Source organism: Sus scrofa, chromosome 2, assembly GCF_000003025.6.
Source record: "Sus scrofa isolate TJ Tabasco breed Duroc chromosome 2, Sscrofa11.1, whole genome shotgun sequence".
In the NCBI taxonomy this organism is placed as follows: domain Eukaryota; kingdom Metazoa; phylum Chordata; class Mammalia; order Artiodactyla; family Suidae; genus Sus; species Sus scrofa.
This window is the reverse complement of record NC_010444.4, coordinates 12510505-12536756: the sequence shown is the minus strand read 5'-3', so window position 1 is coordinate 12536756 and position 26252 is coordinate 12510505. Positions and strand designations below refer to the sequence as shown.

At 39.5% G+C, this 26252-nt stretch overlaps 2 protein-coding genes across 3 annotated transcripts in view; one reads left to right on the top strand and one right to left on the bottom strand.

Annotated features, from left to right (window-relative positions):
- LPXN (leupaxin) overlaps positions 1-1977 on the bottom strand; it is a 47977-nt gene extending 46000 nt beyond the window's left edge. Inside the window, exon 1 of the mRNA XM_013994304.2 lies at positions 1822-1977. Within this exon, the coding sequence (XP_013849758.2) occupies positions 1822-1834 (13 nt within the window). The 5' untranslated portion in view covers positions 1835-1977. The remainder of the gene's footprint in view (positions 1-1821) is intronic.
- The window catches only part of ZFP91 (ZFP91 zinc finger protein), a 36734-nt gene continuing 14957 nt past the window's right edge, over positions 4476-26252 (top strand). Inside the window, exons 1-2 of one of the 2 annotated variants that reach the window (XM_021083007.1) lie at positions 4476-5642; positions 11087-11115. In XM_021083007.1, coding sequence (XP_020938666.1) covers positions 5281-5642; positions 11087-11115 — 391 coding nt within the window. In that variant the 5' untranslated portion in view covers positions 4476-5280. The remainder of the gene's footprint in view (positions 5643-11086; positions 11116-26252) is intronic. The other variant, XM_021083008.1, reaches the window with a different exon arrangement.

Below are 26252 nucleotides of genomic sequence, written 5' to 3'. Positions count from 1 at the left end.
GCAAAACTGCGCAAATCTATTTTTTAATTTTTTAAAAAATTATCTGGGTTAGCCTACTGGCTGGAACATCTGAGCCAACACACTTCTAAAATAGAACAGCTTGTGGCTTAATCAGTTTCGCTATCAGATGTTCTAAAGAGTGGCACTGAACAAATTATTTTGTTTTTCTTAGTTTTCTCAATTGGATTAAAAAAAAAAAGTGGGTACTACCTATTTCAAAGAGTTGCTTGGAACACTAAAATAATTAGCATATGTAAAAATGTCTAGTTTTAGCTTAAGTCATTGAATAAGTATTATTACCTTTTCCAATTACCTGCAGGAAAGCCATGAAATATCCCTAGTTAAAAAAAGAGAGCTATGCCGCAGGAGCGGCCCAAGAAATAACAAAAAGACAAAAAAAAAAAAAAAAAAAAAAATGGAGTTCCCGTCGTGGCGCAGTGGTTAACGAATCCGACTAGGAACCATGTGGTTGCGGGTTCGGTCCCTGCCCTTGCTCAGTGGGTTAACGATCCGGCGTTGCCTTGAGCTGTGGTGTAGGTTGCAGACGCGGCTCGGATCCTGCGTTGCTGTGGCTCTGGCGTAGGCTGGCGGCCACAGCTCCGATTGGACCCCTAGCCTGGGAACCTCCATATCCCCCGGAGCGGCCCAAGAAATAACAAAAAGACAAAAAAAAAAAAAATAAATAAAAAATAAAAAAAGAGAGCTTGACTCTAGTGGAACTCAGACAGGAATGTGAATTTCCCCACCCCTAGCAGAGAATAAGAATTTGGATTCTACCCCAAGTGCAAAGTTTATATTCTACTCCAAGTTTCAAAAGAGATTTTACGTCCAAAACAATTCAGTATTTATTAAATACCCTTTTCCTTTTTTTTTCCTTTTCATTAACATCTCTTCCCTCCTATAATTTGCCTTTGTTCCTTCCTCTACTCCTCCAGATCTCAAGTTAGTTTTTTTAATAGACAACCTGCAAGATACATTTTGCTGATGTTGTTGTCCGCACTTTTGACATACCCCAAACAGACAAAAACCCTGGACACTGTGGAATTACACAGCTTGGATAGTGGATAAATGTTAGTGACTGTGTTAGTAGGGACGATGGCAACGAAAGTTGGCAAAGGATATGGAATGAGTCCCAAGAATATCAAACCTTACATTACTCCAAAGATTTGAAACCAGGGATCTCTCCAAGCAATGGGGCCCATAGTTTCTCTTCTGGTTTCAATTGTTTTGGAATAGAAGGAGATATATTCACAGTCCACAGTAATCTGTGCCTTCAGAATTGCTCTCGGTAAAACCTTAGCAATGAAAGCACTAGTGTTAGAGGGCTGCATCTTCTTGATTTAACGCTGCACCATGGAACAAAGGAAACCACTTTCTCCAATCTTTGGGGATCCCTCCTTCTTCTACTTCTATCCCATTTCTTCTCCTCATAACACTTTAACTGCCCCCCTTCTTTCTGTTTTTTCCCTAAATCACATCTCTGAGGTTTGCCAATTCTGTGACCACTCTAGGATCTCTAGCAACTCATAGGAGCAAAATTCTCATAACAAAATAACAATTTCAATCAAAATTCAGTCCAAAAGTATTTGTGCAGTTTATTCTGTGGTTAGCACCAAATTCTCTGTCTACTGTGCCTCTGAAAACAGTGAACCCATAGTTCCCCAAAATAACAGTCCCTCATGCTTCACTCTTGGCCTGAAGTCAGGAGAGAAGTGAAAATAAAATCCTCCAACACTACCCTTCCTTATCCCACCACACGAGGAGATGGCAGCCAAGCATTCATTCCCCCAGAGTTTCTCTTCCAAGAAGCTCCTCACTCACCCAACTCTTCCATTGTCTCACACCCAAGATGCCCTGGTACCACAGGTTGTGAGGAACTGCTTTGGCAAGTGCTGAAGAACAGGACCACAAAGGAACTGAATGAGGCAGCACGCAGCAGCCTCTATAACCCTTTCTGGTTCCTCTATTTGCCTAGCACTTCCTCTCCCTTGATTTGGTGGGTTTCTTTCTCTCTTGTCCTTTTGCAGGTCAGAGTTTTTAAAATGACATAGAAAAGGTGGGTAGTTGGGTTTGAGTTCTCATTGTGCATTGGCTCGGGTGATAAAGATTCAAACCTAATTTTGAAAATTTTGAGAAACTCCTATGTGCCAGGATCCATCTTGAATTCATGGGAATAGCAGATTTGCACTTGTGTTTTTTCCCAGTGTGTGACTGTGTATCAGAGAATCTTTTTTTTTTTTTTTCTTTTTCTGTGAAGCTGGGGTTCATGCTTTTCATAAAATTCTCCTTCATAAAATTCTCATCAGAGTTAACCAGCACCCAATTCATTTTTTTTTTTTTTGGTCGCTCAGCAGATATAGAGTTCCCAGGCCAGGGATCAGAGCCCAGCCGCAGTTATGACCTCAGTCATAGCTGCCACAACACTGGATCTTTAACCCAGTGTGTGAGGCTGGGGATTGAACATGCATCCTGTTGAGCCACAGCAGGAGCTCCTCATTTTGCTGTCTTTACTTATCTGGAAATTATGCTCACCTGCTTTCCTAAATAGACTGTCAACCCATTAAAGGCAGAACAGGATTATCAGGACCAGGTTACATTTTAATTCCCTCGGCCAGGTTTATTTCAGTGGTTCAAAATGCAAACTATAGGGGTTGTGAAGAATGAAACTGGGAGATTTGAGACACCAGGTTCTAAGCTGCAGACATCTCAATTAAGCACAATTCCTGCCTACTGCCTTATAGCAGTTTTTCTGAAAAGTCACACTGAGATTAACTTTCACTTTTTTTTTACTGCTGTGATTTTATTCACCTTGAATAAAACATTTAAAAAAAGCCTAATATGAGAAGGCAGTATTTAAAGAACTAAAACTATGGCTCTGTGATATAGATAGTACCCTCATTTTTACCAGTGGTGAAATAGATAATAGTAACTTGCTAAAGATAACAGAATTAGTAGGTAGCTTTGTAACTTGCTATAAGATAGATTTATCTTCCAAGTTTGTAATCTTTCCTCTACAACAGAGTGATCTCTATTTAGGTTACTCTAAAGGAATCATTTGTTCTCCATTTCATTCCATTGTGACTCTCAAAACTTTTTTTTTTTTTTTTTTTTTTTTTGACATAAAGGAGATCCCACCTCTGCATTACTCTGAGCAGCCATTGGATGTCAGTGCCATTCTAAAAGTATGCTCACTGCAAATGGGGGTTTGAAAATTTTCCATCTACACTATGACAGTTTTTACAGTTGAAATGCCAGTAGCCCCATGAAAGTGCGAAACATTCCACAAAGACTATGAACATTGGCCCATCTGAAGTGGTAACTGAACCAAAACACTGGAAGGAATAATGTTCTCAGCCCTTGGCTTGCAAATGTGGGACTCCAACTGCAGTTTAACTGAATGATTCATGTGACACTTAAAACTGGATCCCAAGATCTTGTTTCTATTCATTTACTTTGGAGACTTTTAATTCCGGAGTTTTATTTTCCATGGTTAAGAATCGTTCCTGCAGATCGCTTCTTGATTATAATAGATGAAAGTCAGAAAGGAAGGAACGCAAGAGGCTCACTACCCTCACCAAATCCAACTTGAAGATGAGCAAATGGAAACTTCGTTTTGATGCATTAGGGCAATTTAGTTGCACATGTTGGTGGAGAGAAAAGTAATTTCTGACAAAGCTGCTATTCTGACCACGCTTCCTGTGCAACACAAAACAAGTAAAAACCACAGAAGCACACGGCTTCAGGGCGGGGGGTGTGAAGGAGGCCTTCAATTTTCTGGGTGGGTCACCAGAGTCACGCAAACAACCCTTCATCCTTCTCTCCAGCCCAGGGACCACAGCCAGGTTAAGCAACTGACGCCAGTTCCTTGTCCCCGGCGACATCTAATAAAAAAACAATTCTACAATTCTTTCCACAAACTTTTATTAAAAATCAAATGAGTGGTGGTGATTGTGCTAAGCCCCCTATGAATCAATGGAACCACAATCAATCTTTGACTTTGAGACACTCACAGGTTAGTGGGTCAGACACAGGAGAAGACGGATATTGCAGATATGAACGCTAGCCAGTCTCAGACGATGTGCCATATAACCAAACAAAGGTAAGGGCTATTAAGTGGCCACCCTAGAAATGATTCGCCAACACCAAGTTAAAGAAGCAAGGAAAATCCTGCCAGGCAATCCCGACCAGCAACGGGATCAACAGTTGTGCCCGGACCTGCGCAGGCTCCTTGCGGCCTAACCCGGAAACACAACCTCCCCAGAAGAGCAAATTCTAACTGCGGAAAGAGTAAACTACCTTTCCCATCATGCACCAGTCAAAAACTCCCAGAAGCCTCTCCGCCTCTGGTTTCCTAGCTTTCTTCCTAAGGCGTAGGAGAAGCCGAACTTCGTTTCCCAGGATGCCTTTGGAAAAGTTAACCATGCTCATGCGCTAAGAGGCGGGCCCTACTTGCCCTCACGACCCCGCCTCTGTTTTGCCGCCGCCATTTTTTCAGAGACTTTCATCCGGCAGCCGACGGGGCTTTTTTTCTTAAAGGAGAAGCGACAGCTCAAAAAAATTTCCCCTTTCTCTCCGCAAGACCTAGCGGCGCTGGGGACAGAAAGGCCACAGACAGGAGAGTGGGATCAGGGTGGAGGAAGAAGAACGCCGAGGCTACTTCCGCGGCTTAAGGAAGAAAGCTAGAAAGAGCCCTTGCGGCATTAGCAGCTCCTTAGGGAGGCAGGTGCGCGCGCAGCCAGTTCAGGGTGCGCGCCAGGAGGGGAAAGAGGTGCGTTTTCTTCCCACTAATCTCCTCGCGAGACCTGACCCTCCCACTGCCCCTCGCGCGCGTTGAGCTTCGGAGGTGGGGAAAAAAAAAGGTCACTTTGGGATTGTCGCGAGACGCAGCCGTTTAACGGTGAGAACGGGTGCGCGGGGAAGGAAACCTCGCGCGTTCCCTCGGAGCCGTTTCCTGATTGGCTGAAGAAAGGGGTGGAGGCGGGAACCCGGTACGCCGCTGCGCGAGAGACTGTGAGGGGCGGGGCGAAGGAGCTGTTCCTCCTCTCCGATTGGCCCGCTGTGCGCCTGTGGCGGGCGCGCGCGCGCCGCCAGCAGTAGCGGGCTTTGAGTGGCAGGGGGCGGGGGGGGCGCCCTCGGAGACGGGCGGAGGGGAGGGGGGGAAAAAGAGGAGCGCAGTGAGTGAGCCGAACGCTCCGGGGGGCGGGGGGGAGCAGCGTCGCGGCCGCCGCCGCCTCCGCCTCCGCCGCCTGGGATTAGGGGGTGGGGGACGGACGAGTCCCGATGCCGGGGGAGACGGAAGAGCCGAGACCCCCGGAGCAGCAGGACCAGGAAGGGGGAGAGGCGGCGGCGGCGGCCAAGGCGGCTCCGGAGGAGCCCCAACAACAGCCCCCTGAGGAGGCGGCGGTGGCGGCGCCTGCGGGGACCACTACCAGCCGCGTGCTGAGGGGAGGTCGGGACCGGGGCCGGGCCGCTGCGGCGGCCGCCGCCGCCGCCGCTGCCGCTGTGTCCCGCCGGAGGAAGGCCGAGTATCCCCGCCGGCGGAGGAGCAGCCCCAGCGCCAGGCCTCCCGACGCCCCAGGGCAGCAGTCCCAGGCCGCGAAGCCCCCGTCTCCAGCTCAGGGCAAGAAGAGTCCGCGACTCCTGTGAGTAACGCAGTCTTTCAGGCGGTGGGAAAGACCCCCCTCTATCCGCACGCAACCCTCTCGGCTCCCGTAGCGACCACTCCACGTGACATCCTGCTTGCTCTGCCCCCTGTCGGCTCGCCTGCCAGATGTCACACCGCTTCCTTGTTAGCTGGCGGTCTTATCGGACCTCTCTGGCTTCCCCCGCCCCCCCGCCTGCCGGTCCAGCCACTTCTTTTCTTGAAATCTCCGTTGTGGGATACACTCCTTGTGCTCCCTAGTGACCCACCTCTTCCCTGCCGCCTCAGGCTTCTCCCCACCCTGGCATCTGCGCTCCCTTTGTCAGCCTATCCCTTTCCCTCTTAGGGCTGCTCTCCAGTATTACATCACCTCTCCATTAGGAAATCTACAGCACGCTCTTAGAGCTTAGCCTTCAAAATTTTGTCTCCTCCCCATTTCCCATTAATTAGCCCAAGGGCCAGTTGTACTAGTATCGTTATGTAGTTTTTTTCACTCTGTTAAATTTTCGCAGCAGTTTTCACTCTTTCCAAAATCTGGTACTTAAGAGTAGGGTAAAAACATGAATCTCTCAATTTTAAGTATAGAATCTTTCATATAACTTTAATTTTTTGACAAGTATAACAAGATTAGATAAGTTTTAAGTTTTTGACAAGCAGCATGTTTTTGTTTTTGTGTATGTTTTAATATAGGAACTTAGTCCTTAAAAATTAGAATTGTGTGAAAGGAATTCATGTATTGCCCAGAGATCATAGAGGAATCAAGAATACATGACTAGGAATATAAATATTTTAAGTTGTTAAAATGTTTCTATGTTAAAAATACTGAAGGACAGGTGTTTGTAAATCTGTAAATTAATCATATTAGCCATTGAATTCATTACTGAAAACATTTTTGACTTTAAAGTGAAAAAATTAGTGAAAGCAGGGGAAGTTGAAGATGGGGACAGAAGTCAGTTTTAAATCCTCCCCTCACCACCCTACTTTCCCAGAGAGCATGGCAAGATTTGGCTTATACAGACCCAGTAGATTTAAAACTTGAAACATACCTGTTCCAAAATTAATAGTGAAGTCTGTGACCTTGGCATGCTTGTCTTAGAAGACTCTGAGGAAGAGAAATAAAATTCAGTGTGTATTATGTATTAGATATGCTTTCAAATTATTGAATGTTAGTTAACATAATTTAGAGGATTGCATAAATTACATTTCTGTAGACAGCAGCAATCTGTACTTACAAATCATTCAGCTGCAATTAGGATTCTAATTGCTATAAATGAATTTCATCGTCACAAAAATTTTAAGCTGCTCTTAATCTCAAATTTGAAAAGGTATATATCATTAGCCTTATTTGGATGTAAATTCCTTGGACAAGTTTCTTAAATTCTGTGCCTCAGTTTTAATATATATAGGAGATAAAGTTAGTCCTTATGAGTTTGTGAGAATTAAGTACAGCATGTGAAACACTTAACACAAAGCCCACTACATAGTAAATATTTATTAAAAGTTATTGTTTTGAGCAGTGGTATCTTTGGTAGAGGTATAACTTGTGTGTAGTGGTGTTTTTCATGTAAATTCTGCCAAATTGGATTTTAATTTTTTTTCTATTACGAGGCATAGGAAGGTTAATAATTTAGTATGGTTTTTAAAATTCCCTTCCATTTTTATCTACCCATTTGAAAGTTAAATATATCCATATCCCTTTACCACAGTTCCCTCCCACTGATCCACCAGTTTCAATAATATAAATGATCTCTTAAGATAATTATACCTAGAGAGGTAGTTTTACTGGCTGTCATGGTTTATTATATTCTCTAATTCTTGGCCAAAAAAAAAGTAATAATGAGTTTTCTTTTACTCTCACAATATTAATGTTACAACAGTTGAACTTGGATGAAGCTCACTTAATTAAACCCCTTCAGTTTTTTCTCCACAATATTCCTTGTGGAGAGGAAAGAAAAGTTTTAATTCTCAACGACCCTCTTTTTCCTCCAGTATCATACAAGATAGTAGTGATGTTTTACCTTCTCTTAGCCTCAGAACCATCTCTTGAGTATTTTAAAGTATGCAGATTTGATTGGATTGTTATAATAATTTTCATTTTTTTCTCATTAGGGCTGCACCTGTGGCATATGGAGGTTCCCAGGCTACGGGTCAAATCAGAGCCGTAGCTGCTGGCCTGTGCCACAGCCACGCAGGATCCGAGCTGCCTCTTTGACCTGCGCCATAGCTCGCAGCAACATCAGATCCTTACCCACTGAGCAAGGCCAGAGATTGAACCCACGTCCTCACGGATACTAGTAGGGTTTGTTAACCACTGAACCTCTACAGGAACTCCTGTTTTAATTTTTCTGTTACCCAATTTCAATGTACTGGATGTCCTGGGAATCAAAGGACACCTAAAGCATTTCAGCTCAGTAAACCTTGATTAAGGAGTAACAGGGTCTGGTGCTGTGCTGAGCCAGAGTGTTTAAAGGAAAATGAGACATGGACTTCATCCTCAAGGACTTTGTAGTAAAAAGGGAAGATGCATTGATCAGTGGAGGTTTGCCAAACATGTACATGTTTTACAGGTTTTCAGAATGATACATTTTTAAACTAATTAAGAAACTTAGGAGTTTCCGTCGTCGTACAGCGGAAATGAATCCGACTAGGAACCACGAGGTTGCAGGTTTGGTCCCTGGCCTCGCTCAGTGGGTTAAGGGTCCAGTGTTGCTGTGAGCTGTGGTGTAGGTCGCAGATGCAGCTTGGATCTGGCATTGCTGTGGGTCTGGCGTAGGCCGGCAGCTACAGCTCCAATTAGACCCCTAGCCTGGGAACCTCCTAATGCTGCGGATGTGGCCCTAAAAAGAGAGAAAGACAAAAAAAAAAAAAGAAACAATCCTTCAAGACATTTCATGAAGTTTTGAGTATTGATTTACTGAACCCTTCCATGAGTCAACTCTATTTTTCAAATAACATTTCCCGCAATAAATTCCAAGTAATTAGCTATTTAACCTACATATGTTTCTCTTGTTTGAAGAGACAGCAAAGTGTACAGTAGCTTAAAAAGTTAGTAAACACAGAGATTTGGATTGATTAAAATCTCTTTTCCTATTGTAAGGCAAAATAACAGAAAAAAACATTGGACTTTAGTCAGTTTCAGATCTCAGCTTTTTCTACTGCTTACTAAGAGACCGTGGGCAAGTCAGTTCCTGAAACATGGCTTCTTCATCAATCTGATAATTTATGATTTTATGATTTATGAGCTTTATGTTAAATGACAATTAATAGTTATAGTTTTTATAAACTTTCCTAAAACATCTCTTCTACTTGCATTGAAATGTTTAGAAATTAATGAAGAATAGAAAATCTTTGTGAAAGGAAATAGTTTTTCAGTGAAGGTACTCAAGTGAAAGGCATAAATTTAAATATGTAATCATTATAAATTAAAACTTAGGAGGAGAGTTCCCTGGTGGCCTAGCGGTTGCAGATTCAGTGTTGCCACTGCCGTGGCTCAGATTCACTGTCTGGCCTGGAAACTTCTGCATGTCCCATGCATGGCAAGCAAGCAAATAAGTAAATAAATCAATCAGACTAACTAGCTACCTAACAAACTTAAAGACTAGTAGTAAGGAAAGATAAAGCAAATTTGAAGAAAGGTTATATATCAGTACTAAGAAATAGACTCTTCGTTTGCTGTGTTTTAGCCAATAAACTCCAGAGTTAAGATTCTTGTATTTAAAATGTAGGGTTTAAATACTCATGAAACTTAAAAAAAAAAAAATCCGTGTAGATAGACAGATACATACATACAATATATATACACACACATTAGCTTTTTTCTGATTCATAAGTTGAAATATTCATGCTTTCTACTAATATGGAAACAATATAATTGTTTAAATAAGACTAGGTTAGGTTTAAAAGGTTTATTTCTACCATGTGATGGTTAAATCCTCTGGTTATCTGATGCCTTTCAAAATTTAACACTTAAATACTTTTTTCAACTTCTAACTTAACTGTTGAGGGAAGCTATTCTTTCCTCACCACAAGGAAGGTAGGAATATAGGCTAAAACTGAGTATTCGTAGAGGTTCAGATGGGTAACAAATGGAGGAAGCAAGTAGTGTTCTGTTTTTTGCTGTATAGAATTCCATTTTTGGTTTCTTGTTAAAAGTAAAATGGTAGTAAACCTTTTCATGAAACCTCCTTGCTACTTTCGTAAAGAATAAGTGAAGGTCATAGATAGTGAGAATGAGGAGGCAGTAATATTAGAGTTGGGATGATAAGCAGTTATATTGTGTTGTTAATTGGGACATTAGTAATATAATTTAAAAATATAATATCAAGCTTTTAAAAAATATATGGGTTGAGATAATGATAGCTAATCTTTCTAAAGAAAACTGTGTATTATGCTACAACTTTTGTATGTGCTTGAATATTCTTTTGTAACATAAGGGTCTTCATTTGTACTAGATTTACTTTCAAAAAAAAAAAAAAAAGAGAGAGAAAACTTTGTTTTCAGATATGTTCTGTGGCATTTTTATGGAAAGATCCAAGGCATGTTGACTTTGGATTTGGGTAATGGCTCTGGGGGGCATTCATTAAACTGTACCTAACAGTATGATGGAAATTTTCCCAAATTAAAAACATGGGAATGCATTTTTTTAATTCAGTAGATTATAACACATTAGACACTTTACTGTTCTTAATTTGTAAAATGCAAGTTATATTTATTTCTGAGGTCCAGTCTGTTGCCTTTTTAGAAATATTTTGAATTGGATTTAACCAATGAATAATTTTAGGGTTTTCTTTTAAGTTCATTAAGTTGTTAATATGAAAATTGTCAGACATACACAAAATGGAGGAAATAGTATAATGAAAGTGGTATTTTTCACATAGATTTAACAGTTTTTGAAATTTTGCCGTGCTCGCTACCTCTTTGCCTTTCCCACCTCTTTTTTTGGAGAGGCGGGCAGAGTATTTTAAAGGCAATCTCGAACATTTCATTTCATTCCTAGTTACTGCATTTGTGTAGAATAAGGACATTTTTCTTTTATAACCATTTAATACAACAAAATTAGCAATATTTTCTTTGTATCATATCTTTTTACAGTTAAAAACAACTATTTTGAATGATACTCTGGCTGTGACTGTTTTGAATGATACTCTAGCTGTGTACTGTCAAATATGATAGCTAGTTGTGGCTACTTAAATTTGTATTAATCAAAACTGATAGTTCATTTCCTCAGTTACATAGCTATTTCAAGTACATGGTGGCCACATGGCGACTACGATATTGAACCAGTGTAGATGTTGACTATTTTTATCACTGCGAAAAGTTCTGAGGGACAGTACTGATCTAGATGTTTTCTGCATCACTCTGGATATGAACCTGAAAGACAAATACTTGTGTTTTGAGAAAGTGTGCAAGATTATTCATTTAATATATGATTCTCTTTTCTTTCAGATGCACGGAAAAAGTATCAACTAGCAAAGGTAAGACTGGGTCTTTCTTACCTCTTACGTACATTCTATGACTGTCTTATAATCTGATAGAAAATAGAATAAGCTTCAGTGTGATCATTCAGATCGTTCCCATTTAAAAGTGACTTTTGGAGTTCTGGTCGTGGCACAGTGGTTAATGAATCCGACTAGGAACCATGAGGTTGCAGTTCGATCCCTGGCTTTGCTCAGTGGGTTAAGGATCCAGCGTTGCCATGAGCTGTGGTGTGGGTTGCAGATGCAGCTCAGATCTCGCATTGCTATGGTTGTGGCGTAGGCTGGCAGCTGCAGCTCCGACTGGACTCTTAGCCTGGGAACCTCCATATGCCGCAGGAGCAGCCCTGGAAAAGGTAAAAAGACCAATAAATAAATAAATAAATAAAAGCGATTTTAGTTTAGTAAAGAATTACTGGAATAGGTAGAACCTATTTAAATAACAGCAAGATTGGGCAAGTGGAACATTTTGGTGTTATTTAGAAACCCAGTAATGGGAAATCAGATTATTTAATGTTACTTTAAAACTGGTTTTTTAGTAAAGTAACAGAAAGGAATGATACAGAGTAATGTGTAGACAAAATATTGATGCTTATAGAGACTCATAAATGCAGGATGTGGAAAGAAAAGTACTAAGATTTCAGCCTGGTGAATAATTAAATGTGCTCATTAGGTCGTTTCAAATAGCAAGCCAAATATATTCATTAAATGTAGTGTTCTGCTTATCTGGATTATGAAGTTTAGCTAATATTCACCTTTTTTAAAAAGACTACTCTGGATTTGCGGATTGGGTTATAAAATGGCCCTTTTTATGCTGGTCCAGTTGCTCGCTTAGTACATTTTTTTCCTAGTTACTGGCTGTGTTCCTTGATGCTACGTTCAAATGCACAGAATCTTTCTTAAAACTAGAACAAAGATACTTCTAAGCATATTTCATTTAGTGTGTCTGATCTTGCTTGGTCCAATACTGACTGGAATCTACTTAATAACTAAGTATTGGTTGGTTAATTTATTATGTATATATGTAATATAAACTTAGATTATTCACAATGTAAATTTGTCTTTTCATAAAATACATATGAAGAATATGTATAAGGCAAGTTTAAAATCTGGATATGTGAGAAGAATATGTATAAGGCAAGTTTAAAACTTGGATACGTATGGAGTTCCCATTGTGGCTCAGTGGGTTACGAATCCAGCTAGTGTCCACAAGGAGGTGGGTTTGATCCCTAGCCCTGCTCAGTGGGTTAAGGATCATGAGTTGCTGTGAGGTGTGGCGTATGTTGCAGATGTGGCTCGGATCACGAGTTGCTGTGGCTGTGGTGTAGGCTGGCAGTTCTGATTCGACCCCTAGCCTTGGAACTTCCACATGCTGCAAATGCTGCCCTAAAAAGCAAAACAAAAACAAAATGCCTGGCTGTGTGCCATTTAGAAGAATGACAGTGTGGTTTAAGAACCCCATAACTTAAATTTGATAGTTCCTTTCATAATTGGATATCAGTGACCAGGTTTCTTTTTTCTGAATTTTAGAATCTGAGGTATAACAGGAAGTATTTTGTACTAGGCAAGTTTTTGTGTAGAAAGCTTTGCGTGACTATTTTGTTTAGCAAGTTTTTGGTTTCATCTCTGTTAATATTGGAAAATAGGATATGGAGGAGGATATGGAGAGACAGGTGGCAATCAAATACAGAGTAGTTTCTGTTAAGAGAAAAAAACCCAAACCTGCCGTTAATAAGATATAAAATTACCTTCTGTGTCTAAAGATTCTGTCTGAAGAAATTATTTTAGTTTGCCTTGAGGGATACTCACAAAATGTGGTGGGAATTTTGAAACCCTGTTAGAGATGAATTAATTGTTCTTTGGGTAGATTTCTTAAACCAGAAGTTGGCATGTTACCTAGGAATAAACCTGACCAAGAAGGTGAAAGACCTAATGCTGAAAACTATAAAACATTGTTAAAGGAAATTGAAGATGATTTCAGAGAAATGGAAAGCTGTCTTATGTTCTTGGATTGGAAATGAATATTGTTAAAATGGCCATACTACTCAAAGGAATCTACAGATTTAATGTGATCCCTTTTAGATTACTCTTGATACTTCTTCACAGAACAAGAACAAACAATCCTAAAATGTATATGTAACCACAGAAGACCCAGACTTGCCAGAGCAATCCTGAAGAAAAAGAATGAAGCTAGAGACAACCCTCCCAGACTTAGATAATACTACAAAGCTACAGCAATCAGAACAGAGTGGTATTGGCACAAAAACAGACATACAGATCAGTGGAACAGAATAAAGAGCCCAGAAATAAACTCACACATCTATAGTTAATTAATCTTCAAAAAATGAGGTGAGAACATACAGTGGAGAGAAGACAGTGTTGTTGGGAAAGCTGGATGGTCGCCTGTAAATCAGTGAAATTAGAACACTCCATACACCCTGCACAAAAATAAACTCAAAATGGCTGAAAGACTTAAACATAAGACACCATAAAACTCCTAGAAGAAAAATAGGCCAAAACATTCTCACATAAATTCTAGTGATATTTTCTTCAGACAGTGTCCCAAGGCAAAATAAATCAATGCAAAAATAAGCACATGGAACCTAATCAAACTTAATAAACTTTTGCACACCAAAGGGAACCAGAAATAAATCAGACAGCCTACTAGAGGGGAGAAAATATTTGCAAATGACAAAGCTGACAAAGGCTTAATTTGGAAAATATATAAACAGTTCAATATCAGAAAAAAAAAACCGTGTCAAAAAGGGCAGAAGATCTAAATAGACATTTTTCCAAAGAAGGCATACAGATGGACAGCAGGCACATGAAAAGATGCTCAACATCACTGATTATTAGGAAAATGCAAAACTACAGTGAGGTATAAAGTCTACAAATAATAAATGCTATAGAGGGTATAGAGACAGGGAGCCTTCCTACACTGATGGGAATGTAAATTGTGCAGACACCATGGAGGACAGCATGGGGGTTCCTTAAAACCTGAAAATACTGTTACTTTATGACCCAGAAATCCCACCCCTGGGCATACATCAGGAAAAGTCAAAAACTAGAGTTACCATTGTGCCTCAGCGGAAGCAAATCTGACTAGTATCCATGAGGACGCAGGTTTGATTCCTGACAGCGCTCAATAGGTTAAGGATCTGGCATTGCTGTGAGCTGTGGTGCAGGTCGCAGATGTGGCACAGATCTGGTGTTGCTGTAGCTGTGTTGTAGGCCAGTGGCTACAGCTTCAATTCGACTCCTAGCCTGGGAACTTCCATATGCCAAGGGTGTGGCCCTAAAAAGGGAAAAAACAAAACACTTAACTCAGATAACATGTGCCCAGAGTTTAGACATGGAAGCAACTTAAGTATCCATCAACTGATGGCTGGAAGAGAAGATGTGGTGTGTATATGTATGTGTGTGTGTTACTTAGGCATTAAAAAGAATGAAGTAACACCATTTGCAGCAACATTGATGGACCTAGAGATCCTCATACTAAGTGAAGTAAGTCAGGGAAAGACAAATATTATATGCTATTACTCCTATGTGGAACCAAAAAAAAGATAAAAATGAACTTAGAAAACAGAAAGAGACAGACAGAAAACAAATTTATGGATATCAAAGGGGAAAGAAAGGGAGTGGGGGGGATAAATCAGGAGTTTGGGATTAGCTGATACAAACTACTGCGTATAATATAGATAAGGAGTTCCCTGGTGGTCTAGTGGTTAAGGACTCGGTATTGTCATTGTTTTCGCTTAGTTTCAATCTCTGGAAACTTCTGCATGCTATGGGAGTAGCCAAAAAAAATAAAATAAACAACAAGGCCCTACTGTGTAGCATAGGGAACTATTTTCAGTATCTTATGATAACCTATAATGCAAAAGAAGCTGAAAAAGAAAATATTTATGTGTGTTATATATATGTGTGTGTATCTGCGTGTATATAAATAACTGAATCACTTTGCTGCACACCTGGAACTAACATGACGTTGTAAATCAACTGCACTTCAATTTCAAAAAAGAAAGGGCGTTCCTGCCATGGCACAGTAGGTTAAGAATTTGACTGCAGTGGCTTAGGTCACTGTGGAGTTGTGGGTTTGATCCCCAGCCTGGCACAGCAGATTAAGGGATCTGGTGTTGCTGCAGCTGTGGCTTGGAACTTCCATGTGCCAAGGGTGTAGCCGTAAAGTTTAAAAAAAGAAAGAAAGGAAAAGAAAACTGCATTATGGGTAATTCAGTCTCAAGTCAGTCCCACTTTAATCCACTAGTTAAATACTCTGGATCTAGAGTTAGAGCTTCGGGTTTGAAGTCAAGTTCTGCCTTTTATTGCAGATAATTTAGTACACCAATCCAGTAAGGATTCAGTAAAGGTTCACTGTTAAGTTTGTGAAATCTACAAGGAACAGATACTCTCAAACTCCCATCTTGGTCTCTGCATTAGTTTACCTGTTACAGTAGCTGTTCAACTCTATGAATAGTATATAGAGGTATATAAGTATATCTTTTATATAACTGTATCAGTGAATAAAGAAATGAATTTTCTGGAGTTCCCATTTGTGGCCCAAAAGTGACAAACCTGACTAGTATCCATGATGATGTGGGTTTGATCCCTGGGTTTGCTCAGTGGGTTAAGGATCCGGCATTACTTTGAGCTGTGGTGTAGGTGACAGACAGGGCTTGGATCCCTGTTCCTCTGGCTGTGGCATAGCCCAGCAGCTGTGGCTCCAATTCAGCTCCTCCTAGCCTGGGAACTTGCATATGCTGCAAGTGTAGCCCCCCCAAAAATGAATTTTCTAAAGGTATAGCTATCTCTTTGTTTTATTAACATTGAATGAAATTATCTGTTCTTCACTTAAAGATAGGAACTTTGGACATATTTGAATAGGTGATGGGGCACACCCCCAAAAAAGCAACTTGTTGTTGTCGTCATTTTATTTTTATTACTAAATTGCAAAGTGCCGTGTTCATTTTTCAAGCTGAAATAATACTAAAGACGCATTAAGTCCTGTTCCTTCTACATTTATTTAACCCTGATGGATATATGTACAACAAATGAAAAGTTGCTTAACAAAATGTGTTTAATAACTCATTCAACAAGTGATTATTGAGCATTCACTCTGTGCCCAGCACCATCCTAGGTACTGTGTTGTCCTAGTAATCCAGTAAGTACAGGGAAGAAATTTCAACAGTGTATTAAATTGATGAAGTTGGGAGTGGGGAATAAGTTTAGATAAGATGGCAAGGGAACTCCTTTGAGAAGGTGATACCAGAGCTCAGACCTAAGTGTGCAGATGGATAACTTGAGGAAGAACATTCCACAAAGAAGCAAAAAGGGGAAAAGCTTAAATATGAAAGCTTGGTTTTACCATTGCCGGAGGATTATCATCATCATTGTGGAGCTTTCAAGAGTAATAGAGGAGTTCCCGTCGTGGCGCAGTGGTTAACGAATCCGACTAGGAACCATGAGGTTGCGGGTTCGGTCCCTGCCCCTGCTCAGTGGGTTAAGGATCCGGCGTTGCTGTGAGCTGTGGTGTAAGTCGCAGACGGGGCTCGGATCCCGCGTTGCTGTGGCTCTGGTGTAGGCCAGTGGCTACAGCTCCGATTAGACCCCTAGCCTGGGAACCTCCATATGCTGCGGGAGCGGCCCTAGAAATGACAAAAAGACCAAAAAAAAAAAAAATGTATATATATATAATAATAATGCCAGTGTTACTTTGTCCACTAATTTTGACTTCTTTCACTTTCAAACCTCTGACAAAACTGCCCAAGATAAATCATTAAAAAAGACTATATCTTAATCTTTACTAAAATGTTTCATAGAATAATAATAAGTGTTATAGAGTCAAATAAATATGGGCAGTGCTTGAGTCATTAAAGTTAATTATTTACTGCAGGACTTTTCAAAACTTTGATTTGGGGTACTATACAGTGTAAATACCAATATATGCAGCGATTACCTATGAGATACACACACCCTTTTTTTTCCTTATCGAATTTATCAAAATTAGAGCTATGGGATACAGTTTGGAATACTGAGTACTTGAAATTTGGTTGTATTAAACTTTGGATCTCACCTTTTGTTCAAAATCATTTTTACTCTTTTCAGTTGTGCTTCCTGTTATGGAATAATGGTATTTGGAAAAGATTGCCTGGTCAGAATCACCAAATGAGTTCATAACAGATCTGGGAATTTACTTAGATTGTTCAGAGCTTAGACTATTTGCCTTATCTAGTTAACAATTTTCATAGTTTTAGTTTCATCATTGTTTCTATTTTCCTGTGTTAGAATACCTTTGATTATTTCTTATCCTCTTATTTCCACTGTTAAACAATATTTGTGTCATCCTTATATATATAGAACAGGATTTCTCACCTTTTCTTCCCACTCCAATGAGAAAAAAAAAAAAATCTTTTTTTTTTTTTTGTCTTTTTACCATTTCCTGGGTTGCTCCCGAGACATATGGAGGTTCCCAGGCTAGGTGTCTAATCGGAGCTTTAGCCGCCGGCCTGTGCCAGGGCCACAGCGGCCCACGCCAGAGCCACAGCAGCTTGGGATCCTAGCCTCATCTAACCTGCACTACAGCTCACGGCAACACTGGATCCTTAAGCCTCTGAGCAAGGCCAGGGATTGAACCCACAACCTCATGGTTCCTAGTCAGATTTGTTAACCACTGAGTCATGATGGGAACTCCGAGAAAAAAAAAATCCTAACTTTTTAATAATGTACAGGGCATTGTCTTGAAAGATTTTGATTCTCTGCTGGTAACCTGGTTTCCTGGTTACAATAAAATTCTATGAGTTTTGAAGAGAAGGCTCTGGAAGAGAAATGTCTACATAAAAAAAGGCATATAGGAATTCCTTCATGGCACACCGAAAACGAACCTGACTAGGAATCATGAGGTTGAGGGTTCGATCCCTGGCCTCACTCAGTGGGTTAAGGATCCAGTGTCGACATGAACTGTGGAGTAGGTCGCAGACATGGCTCAGATCTGATGTTGCTGTGGCTCTAATTCGACCCCTAACCTGGGAACTGCCATATGTCCTGGGTGCAGCCTTAAAAAAAAAAGGCATATATAATTCCTATTTTAACCCTCAGATATGCTATCAGTATTAGCTAAAAAGTGCTTCTTCACAAATTAAATGCTCCTCTTCTAAAGTTGGCTTAAATATAAGTTTTGTTTTTTTTTTTTTTTTTTTTTTAAAGGACCTGCTTTCCTTGGCTTTTAATATTGGTGAGAATGGCTAATATTTCAGAATGGACTTTACTAATTATTTATGGAAAACAAAGTAGAGCTAATTATAGAAGTACACAGAGTAGTATGATCAAGTTTCAGAAACTCAAGTTCTGACTGTTATAATAATGCTCATCTCTCAAGTGGCTGACAGTGCATTAGGTAGGCATTTTATCTCTCCTGTTTCCTTCCTACCCCTTTATCTTAAAGTAACAGGGATCATTATTTCTCTCAGTATGAGAATGATCTGCTCAACATCTTTGTTCCTTGTTGGGAGTGCCCCGTATTCTGTAAACCTTGCTTCTAGTTCTGACATAGAGACATCCTATGGTTGTTTCTGCTCCAGTTTCCTTGAAGTGTGGACATACTTCATTTATAATAAATGGGGGTTGTGATACAGGCTTAGAAACCCATGATTACCAGTTCGTTTCAGTTATGGGATGTGTTATCAGTCAGGTAAATGAATCTGTGCCTACATATAAAAAAAAAATCTTTGTAACAATTTGGTGATTATGATCTAACTTGATCATCCAGCTATGATATAAGCACCATCTCAATAGTTATGTTTTTTTCTGTTATATATAGTAATTATTTTATATTGAGATTCCCTTCCCTTTCAGAACCAATTGAGAGTGCAACAGAATGCTCTGGTAGAAGGAAACTGAAGCAGAAGAAGCCTAAGATCCTGAGTGGGCAAACTGATAAGAATCTGAAACCCCTGAGAGCTCGTCTTTACCTGCAGGCATATCATTATCCTCACACCGAGGTCATGAGTGGACATGGAATTAGCTCTGCTTTAATGCCCCCTCACCTTTTAAATCCAAGAAGGATTAAACTCCTCACAGTTAAAACTAGCCAGGTTGATCTGACTACATCTAGGCAAATACTCCTTTAGCTTCAGTGCAGTTAATTCCCTTAGAGGCAGCTGTGGTTCTTTTGCTTACCTCCTTCTTTAAATGTGGCTTACTTTTTTGGTCCTAAACTCCCAGCCTGTATCCTACCTTCTTATTGACTGATTCTGTTTGAAACTTTATGTCTTTGAGAATTTCTAAGCCCTGTTTTTCTTTACTGTGGCTCTAAACTCTTGTGTCAGTTACCTTCTGTTATATAACCATTCAGAAACTTAGTGGTTTAAAATACAATTTATTATTTCTTAGTTGGGCCATCCTCTCTCCTCAGTGGCCTTTCAGTTTAGACAGTTTCACTTCATGGTAGTCTCAAACAGTGGCCCAAAAGGCTGAAGGCAAAAGCTACAAGGCCTCTTGAAGTTACCCTACAGGATACAAAATTAACAAAGATCAATTGTATTTATCTATATTAGCAACAAAAATTGAAATTGTGAAATTAAAAAATAACAGTTTATTTTAAAATAGTATCACAAATATGAACTACTGGAATCTTGTAGTGGTTCAGCAGGTTAACCCAACACTGTCTCCATGAGGATGCAGGTTCTATTCCTGGACTCGCTCAGTGGGTCAAGGATCCTGTGTTGCCGCAAGCTGCCGTGTAGGTCATAGATGTGGCTTAGAATTGGTGTGGCTGTGGCATAGGTTGGCAGCTGCAGCAACCTAAATAAAGAGAATGATGTGCTTTGTTCATCATTTTAAAGATTCAGTATTGTTCAAGGTGTTATTTCTCTCCATATTGATCTGTAAATGCATTATAATCCAAATTAAAATCCCAACAGGTCTTTTGTGAGGAATTTGACCTTGAAGACTTCTTGAAAGGGTATTGGGGATCTATAGGAATTTACAGACTACACTTACAAAACCATTAGTTTACACTCAGGAATCTGCCATGTTTCTAATAGTGGGATTCATTCTTTAAGGAAAGAGGAAGAGATGAATAGACACTTGCTGGGAATCCAACCATGACTGCTACGCAAATGTGTTCTGTGTTTATTTAACCATTACTTGATTGAAGGACATTTGATATTTCTCAGTTTTTTCCCCTGGGATTACAGGTGATTTTCAAAAAATAAATTTAAGATAATACCATACGTATACAAAAGTACACTTATCATGTAATTGTATAGAGTTCAGCCATGTAACCATCACCCAGTTCAAGAATCAGAACATGGTCAGTCACCTTAGGTTTGGTGTAACCACCTTAGATTAGGTTAAATTAGGTTAAATGTAACCACCATTGTGACTTTGAACAGCACAAATTAGTTTTGCCAGTTTTTGAATTTTATAAAGTGGAATAATGCATTTTATGTACTCTTGTGTAGAGCTTCTTTTGCTCACCATTATGTGACATTTCCTCTATGTTGTATTTGTTACAGATTATTTTTTATTGCTGTATAGTGTTCCATTACGGGACTAAATCACAATTTACCCATTTTACTATTGATGGGCATTTGGGTAGTTTTTCGTTATTAGGCTTTATGACTAGTGCTACAATGTATATTAATACAGTTTTATTGAGGCATAATTTACATACCTTAAAATTCACCCATTTTTATGTGTGTAGTTCTGTCTATATAGCTTTGCCCCCCCCCCCTTTCTTTTTTTGGTCTTTTTAGGGCCAAACTCGCAGCATCTGGAGGTTCCTGGGCCACTACACCACAGCCACAGCCGTGCCAGGTCTGAGCTGCATCCACAGGCTGCAGTGCAGGATATGCAATGCCATGTCCTTGAATCCACTGAGCAAGGCCAGGGATCAAAAACACATCCTCATGGATAATAATTGGGTTCTTAACCCACTGAGCCACAATGGGAATTCTCTTTTCTGACATTTTATATATGGACTTGTACATAAAATATGTATGTGTGGGGGGGTTAGTGGCTTTTTTCACTTGGCAAAAAGTCTTTGAGGTTAATCCATGTTGTAGTATGTATAAATAATTCTATTTTGTTACATAGTATTCCTTTGTGTTTAAATACTCCATTTGATCTATCCATCAGTTGATCCACTTTTTAGCCACTGTGAATGATGATACTGGGAATGTTCTAAATATGCAGTTTTAGATTAAAAATTCATTTTCTTGAAATAATCCTACTTGGGGTCTTTTAGGTCAGTATCTTACATGAAGGAGTTTCTCTCTAGGCACTTGAACCTAAGACTGGGTGGAAGCGAACCAAATGTGAATCAGGCTCTTGGATTGGCACTTTCCCGTTCCTCTTTTATGTGATTAGGTGTGGTAGAGCAGAAAGAATATAGACTTTGGACTTAGATATACCTGGGTTCAAATCGCAGCTCCATGATTTGATACGTGAGCTTGGGGAAACTCAGTTACCCGCTTTTCACGTCTATCAAGATAATAATTACTTGGCAGGATTATGAGGACTAATTTTAGAAAAAGGAAAAAAATGTTAACCACTGAACAAGTATTTAAGGTTTGTTAGTTTCCCAGAAGAAATGTAAATATTTAAATAAACAGAGATGAGAAAACCTTACTCTAGTTTTCTTCCTAGACTGTCAACCAGCCACTTGCTGTTCGCTCAAAATTAATGTTAGTTTTATAATCTTGAATAAGTCGTATACTATCTCTAAGTCTCCATTAGAAAAATGAGGCAGTCTGAGGGCAGATCATATTTTATCAGGATGAAATGGCTATCACCTTTTGGAGTTTGATGAGTTGTTTTGAAAGGATTGTGTTGCTCTGGGACTGAGTTATGTTTCATCTTTTGGTACCCGGAGGAACTGGGAGAAACATTCCTGCCAGTAGTACCGCTGTCTTTTTGTCTCAATTCATAGCATCAGCCGCTCTTCGTTTGTCCATTTTTCCTCTTTCCAGAATGCAGTTGTATTCACTTGTGCCTGCAGTGGCTTGCCTGTTGTCTTTCTTCACCCAGGCTCTTGTGGCTCTTTTCTTTCTTATTACTTATATGTCAGGGAGCTTCCTCAAAGTCAGCTGTTTTGAGAAACAACAAGAAATTGTCTTTGCCACGCAGACAAGACTTGTTTCTTTCTGTCTGGTCATGATTACTCTAATGTGTGGGTTATCCTTCTGTTTGTTGTCAGTTTCTACTCTGGGAACCTGACAGTGCTTTTTTTTTTTTTTCTTCTTTCCTTTGCATTTTTTTTTTAAGGTGAAATTCATGTAACAAAAATAATGATTTTGTGTATTTATTTACTTATTGGCCGCACCTGTGCCATTTGGAAGTTCCCAGGCCAGGGATCAAACTTGAGCCACTGCAGTGACCTCACTGGATACTTAAGCCACCGCACCGCAAGAGAACTCCTAATTTAACCATTTTAAAGCATACAATTCATTGACATTTAGTACACTTAAAATGTTGTGCAACTATTACCTCTATCCCCACCCAGGAAGACTCCTTACCCATTAAAGGTAGTTATTTCTCATTCCCCATCTTTCTAGCCTCTAACAAACATGAATTTGCTTTACCTTAATTACCTTAAAACAACATTAATATGAATTTACCCGTATTCTGAATGTTTCATGTAAATGGAATTATACAGTATGTGATTTTTATGTCTGTTTTCTATTGTAGCGTATTTTCAAGGTTCCATCTATGTTGCAGCATGTACATATTGCTAATTCATTCCTCTTATGAGTAGTACTCCATTGTATGGATATACTGCATTTTATTTATCCACTCAATATTTGAGAGATATTGCAGTTTCCACATTTGTGGATTGTACTGCTATGAATATCCATATACAAGTATTTGTTTGGATACCAGTTTTTAGCACTGGAGGTATATTCCCCTGGAGTGGAATTGCTGGGTTGTATGGTAGGTAATTCTATATTTATGTTTTTGAGGAGCAGCCAACTGTATTTTCCACAGTAGCTGCACCATTCTACCTTCCCACCAGCAGTGTACCAGAGTTCGAATTTCTCCACATCCTAACACTTGTTATTTCTCATTTTAAGAATTGCTGTTACAGCTATTCTAGCACGTATGAAGTGGTAATCTCATTGTGGTCTTATTTGCATTATGCTCATGACTTATTTTGAGCATCTTTTTGTGTGATTTTTGGCCATGCATATATTTTTGTTAGGGAAATACTGTTTTTTGCCCATTTTTCAGTTTGGTGGTTCGTCTTTTGTTGTTAAATTGAGAGAGAGGGTTTTTTTGTTTGTTTGTTTTACATTCTGGATATTGGACTCTAATTTATTAGATATATAACCTGCAAATATCCCATTTTGTAGATTTTCTTCACTTGTAAGAGTTATTTAATGTTAGCTCTTGCATTTAGGTCTTTGATGCATTTTTAGTTAACTTTTGTATATAGTATAAGGGAAGGGTCCAGCTTCATTCTTTGCATGTGAATATCCAGTTGTTCCAGCACCACTTGTTGAAGAGTCTGTTCTTTCCAAATTATAATCTTTGCAACCTTGTTGAAAATTATTTGACCATAATGAATGGGTTTATATGTGGACTCTCAGTACAGTTCCATTGGTCTGTTGTCCATCCTTATGCCAGTCCTACGCTATAGTACTGTTTGATTACTGTAGCTTTGTAGTAAGTTTTGAGATTAGACAGAGTCCTCCAATTTACTTTTAAGATTGTTTTGGCTGATCTAGGGCCTTTGCATTTTCATATAAATTTTAGGATCACATTGTCGATTTCTATAAAAACAGAAGCTGAGATTTTGATAGGGATTATATTCAATCTGTAGATATATTTGGGGAGTATTGCCAGTGTAGTAGTACTTATATATTCCTTTTAATTTAGTTGTGAATGGAATCATTTTTTTAATTCCTTTTTGGATTGGTCATTGCTCATATAGTTAAAACAACTCAATTTTGTGTGTTGATCTTGTATCCGGCAACTTGGCTAAATCTGTGTGTTTTTTAATAGTTTTTTTTTTTTTCAGATTCTTTAGCAATAAGGTTATTTCATTTGCAAATAAAGTTAGTTTTACTTCCTCTGTTCCTATTTGTGTGCTTTTTTTTTCTTTTGTCAGTTGCTCTGCCTAGAACTTCCAGTACAAAGTTAAATAGAAGTGTAGGAAAGGAATCCTTATCTTGTCTCTGATCTTAAGGAGATAATTTTTTCTTTCTTTTGCTACTTTGAGTGTGTTAGCTCTGGGGTTTTGATAAATGCTCTTTGTCAGGTTGAGGAAGTTCCATTCTATTCCTAGTTTATTGTGTGTTCTTATCAATTGAGATGATCTTGAAGAGTTTTTTCCCCTTCATTCTATTACTATACCAATTGATTTTTGTCTGTTAAACCACCCTCATAATCCTGGGATGCATTCTACTTGGTCATAGATTTTTTTTTTTTTTTTTGGTCATTTTAGGGCCATACCCGCAGCATATGAAGTTCCCAGGCCAGGGGTCAAATTGGAGCTGTAGCCACCTCAAGGCAACGCCTGATCCTTAATCCACTGAGCAAGGCCAGGGATTGAACCTGCATTCTCATGGATATTAGTCAGGTTTGTTAACCACTGAGCCTCGACGGGAACTCCTTGGTCACAGTTTTAATGTTCTATTTAGTCTTAATATGCTACTGGATTTGGTTTGCAGGAATATTGGTCCATGGTTTCTTGTGATGTCTTTATCTGGCTTTGGTATCACAATAATGCTTGCCTTATAGAATGAGTTGAGAAGTGGTCCCTCTTCCTGGAGGGCCTTTTTTCATTGAGAAGTTTTTGATTACTAATTCACTGTCTTCAGTTGTTCTATGTGTGTTCAGGTTTTGGGATAATTTGAGCTTCTTTTCAAAGAACTAACTTGGTTTCATTGATTTTCCTCTACTGATTCTTCTGTTTTTCTTGTTTATCTCTGCTCTATTTTTTATTTCCTTTGTTCTGCTAGCTTTGAGTTTGGTTTGCTCCTCCTTTTTCTTTAAGTTTAAAGTTACGTTATTGATTAGACCTTTCTTTTCTTTTTTCTTTTGTCCTTTTTGGGCTGCACCTGCAGCATGTGGAGATTCCCAGGCTAGGGATCAAATCGGAGCTGTAGCTGCTGGCCTAATAAGCCACAGCCACAGCAAAGTTAGATCCAAGCCACATCTGCAACCTACACCACAGCTGAAAGCAACACCTGATCCTTAACCCACTGATCAGGGATCAAGCCTGTGTCCTCATGGATACTAGTCAGATTCATTTCCACTGAGCCACAACTGGAACTCCAAACCTTTTTTTCTATTTTAATATAGCTATTTACATCTGTAAATTTTCCCCGAACACTGCTTTTGCTACAAGTCTGTATTTTATGATAAATATGGTTTAATTTTCATTTATCTTTAAGTATTTTTAATTTCTCTTGTGATTTTTTTTTCTTTAATAATTCTCTGGTTGGAGTACCCATTTTGACTAAGTGGATTAAGAACTCAGCATAGGGAGTTCCTGTCGTGGCGCAGTGGTTAACAAATCCAACTAGGAACCATGAGGTTGCAGGTTCGGTCCCTGCCTTTGGTCAGTGGGCTAAGGATCTGGCGTTGCCGTGAGCTGTGGTGTAGGTCGCAGACGAAGCTCGTATCCGATGTTGCTGTGGCTCTGGCGTAGGCCGGTGGCTATAGTTCCAATTGGATCCCTAGCCTGGGAACCTCCATATGCCGAGGGAGCAGCTCAAGAAGAGGCAAAAAGACAAAAAAAAGAACTCAGCATAGTGTCCGTGAGGATATGGGTTCAATCCCTGGCATCTGCTCAATGGTTAAGTATCCAATGTTGCTGTGGCTGTGATACAGGCCGGCAGCTGAAGCTCCAATTCAACTCCTAGGCCAGGAACTTCCACGGGTGCTGCCCTAAAAAGAAAAAAAAAAAAAAAAAAATTTCCCCTGGTTGTTTAAGAGTATGTTGTTTAACTTAACATGTTTTTGTGAGTTTTCTAGTCTAGTTTTCTTCCTGATACCCACTTCTAGTTTCATTCCATTGTGACCAGAGAATGTTTGTATGATCTCAATCTTTTTAAAGTTTCTCGAGTGGCCTGACATAGTCTACTCTGGAGAATCTTCTCTGTGTACTTTAGAAGATTGTGTATTCAGTTGTT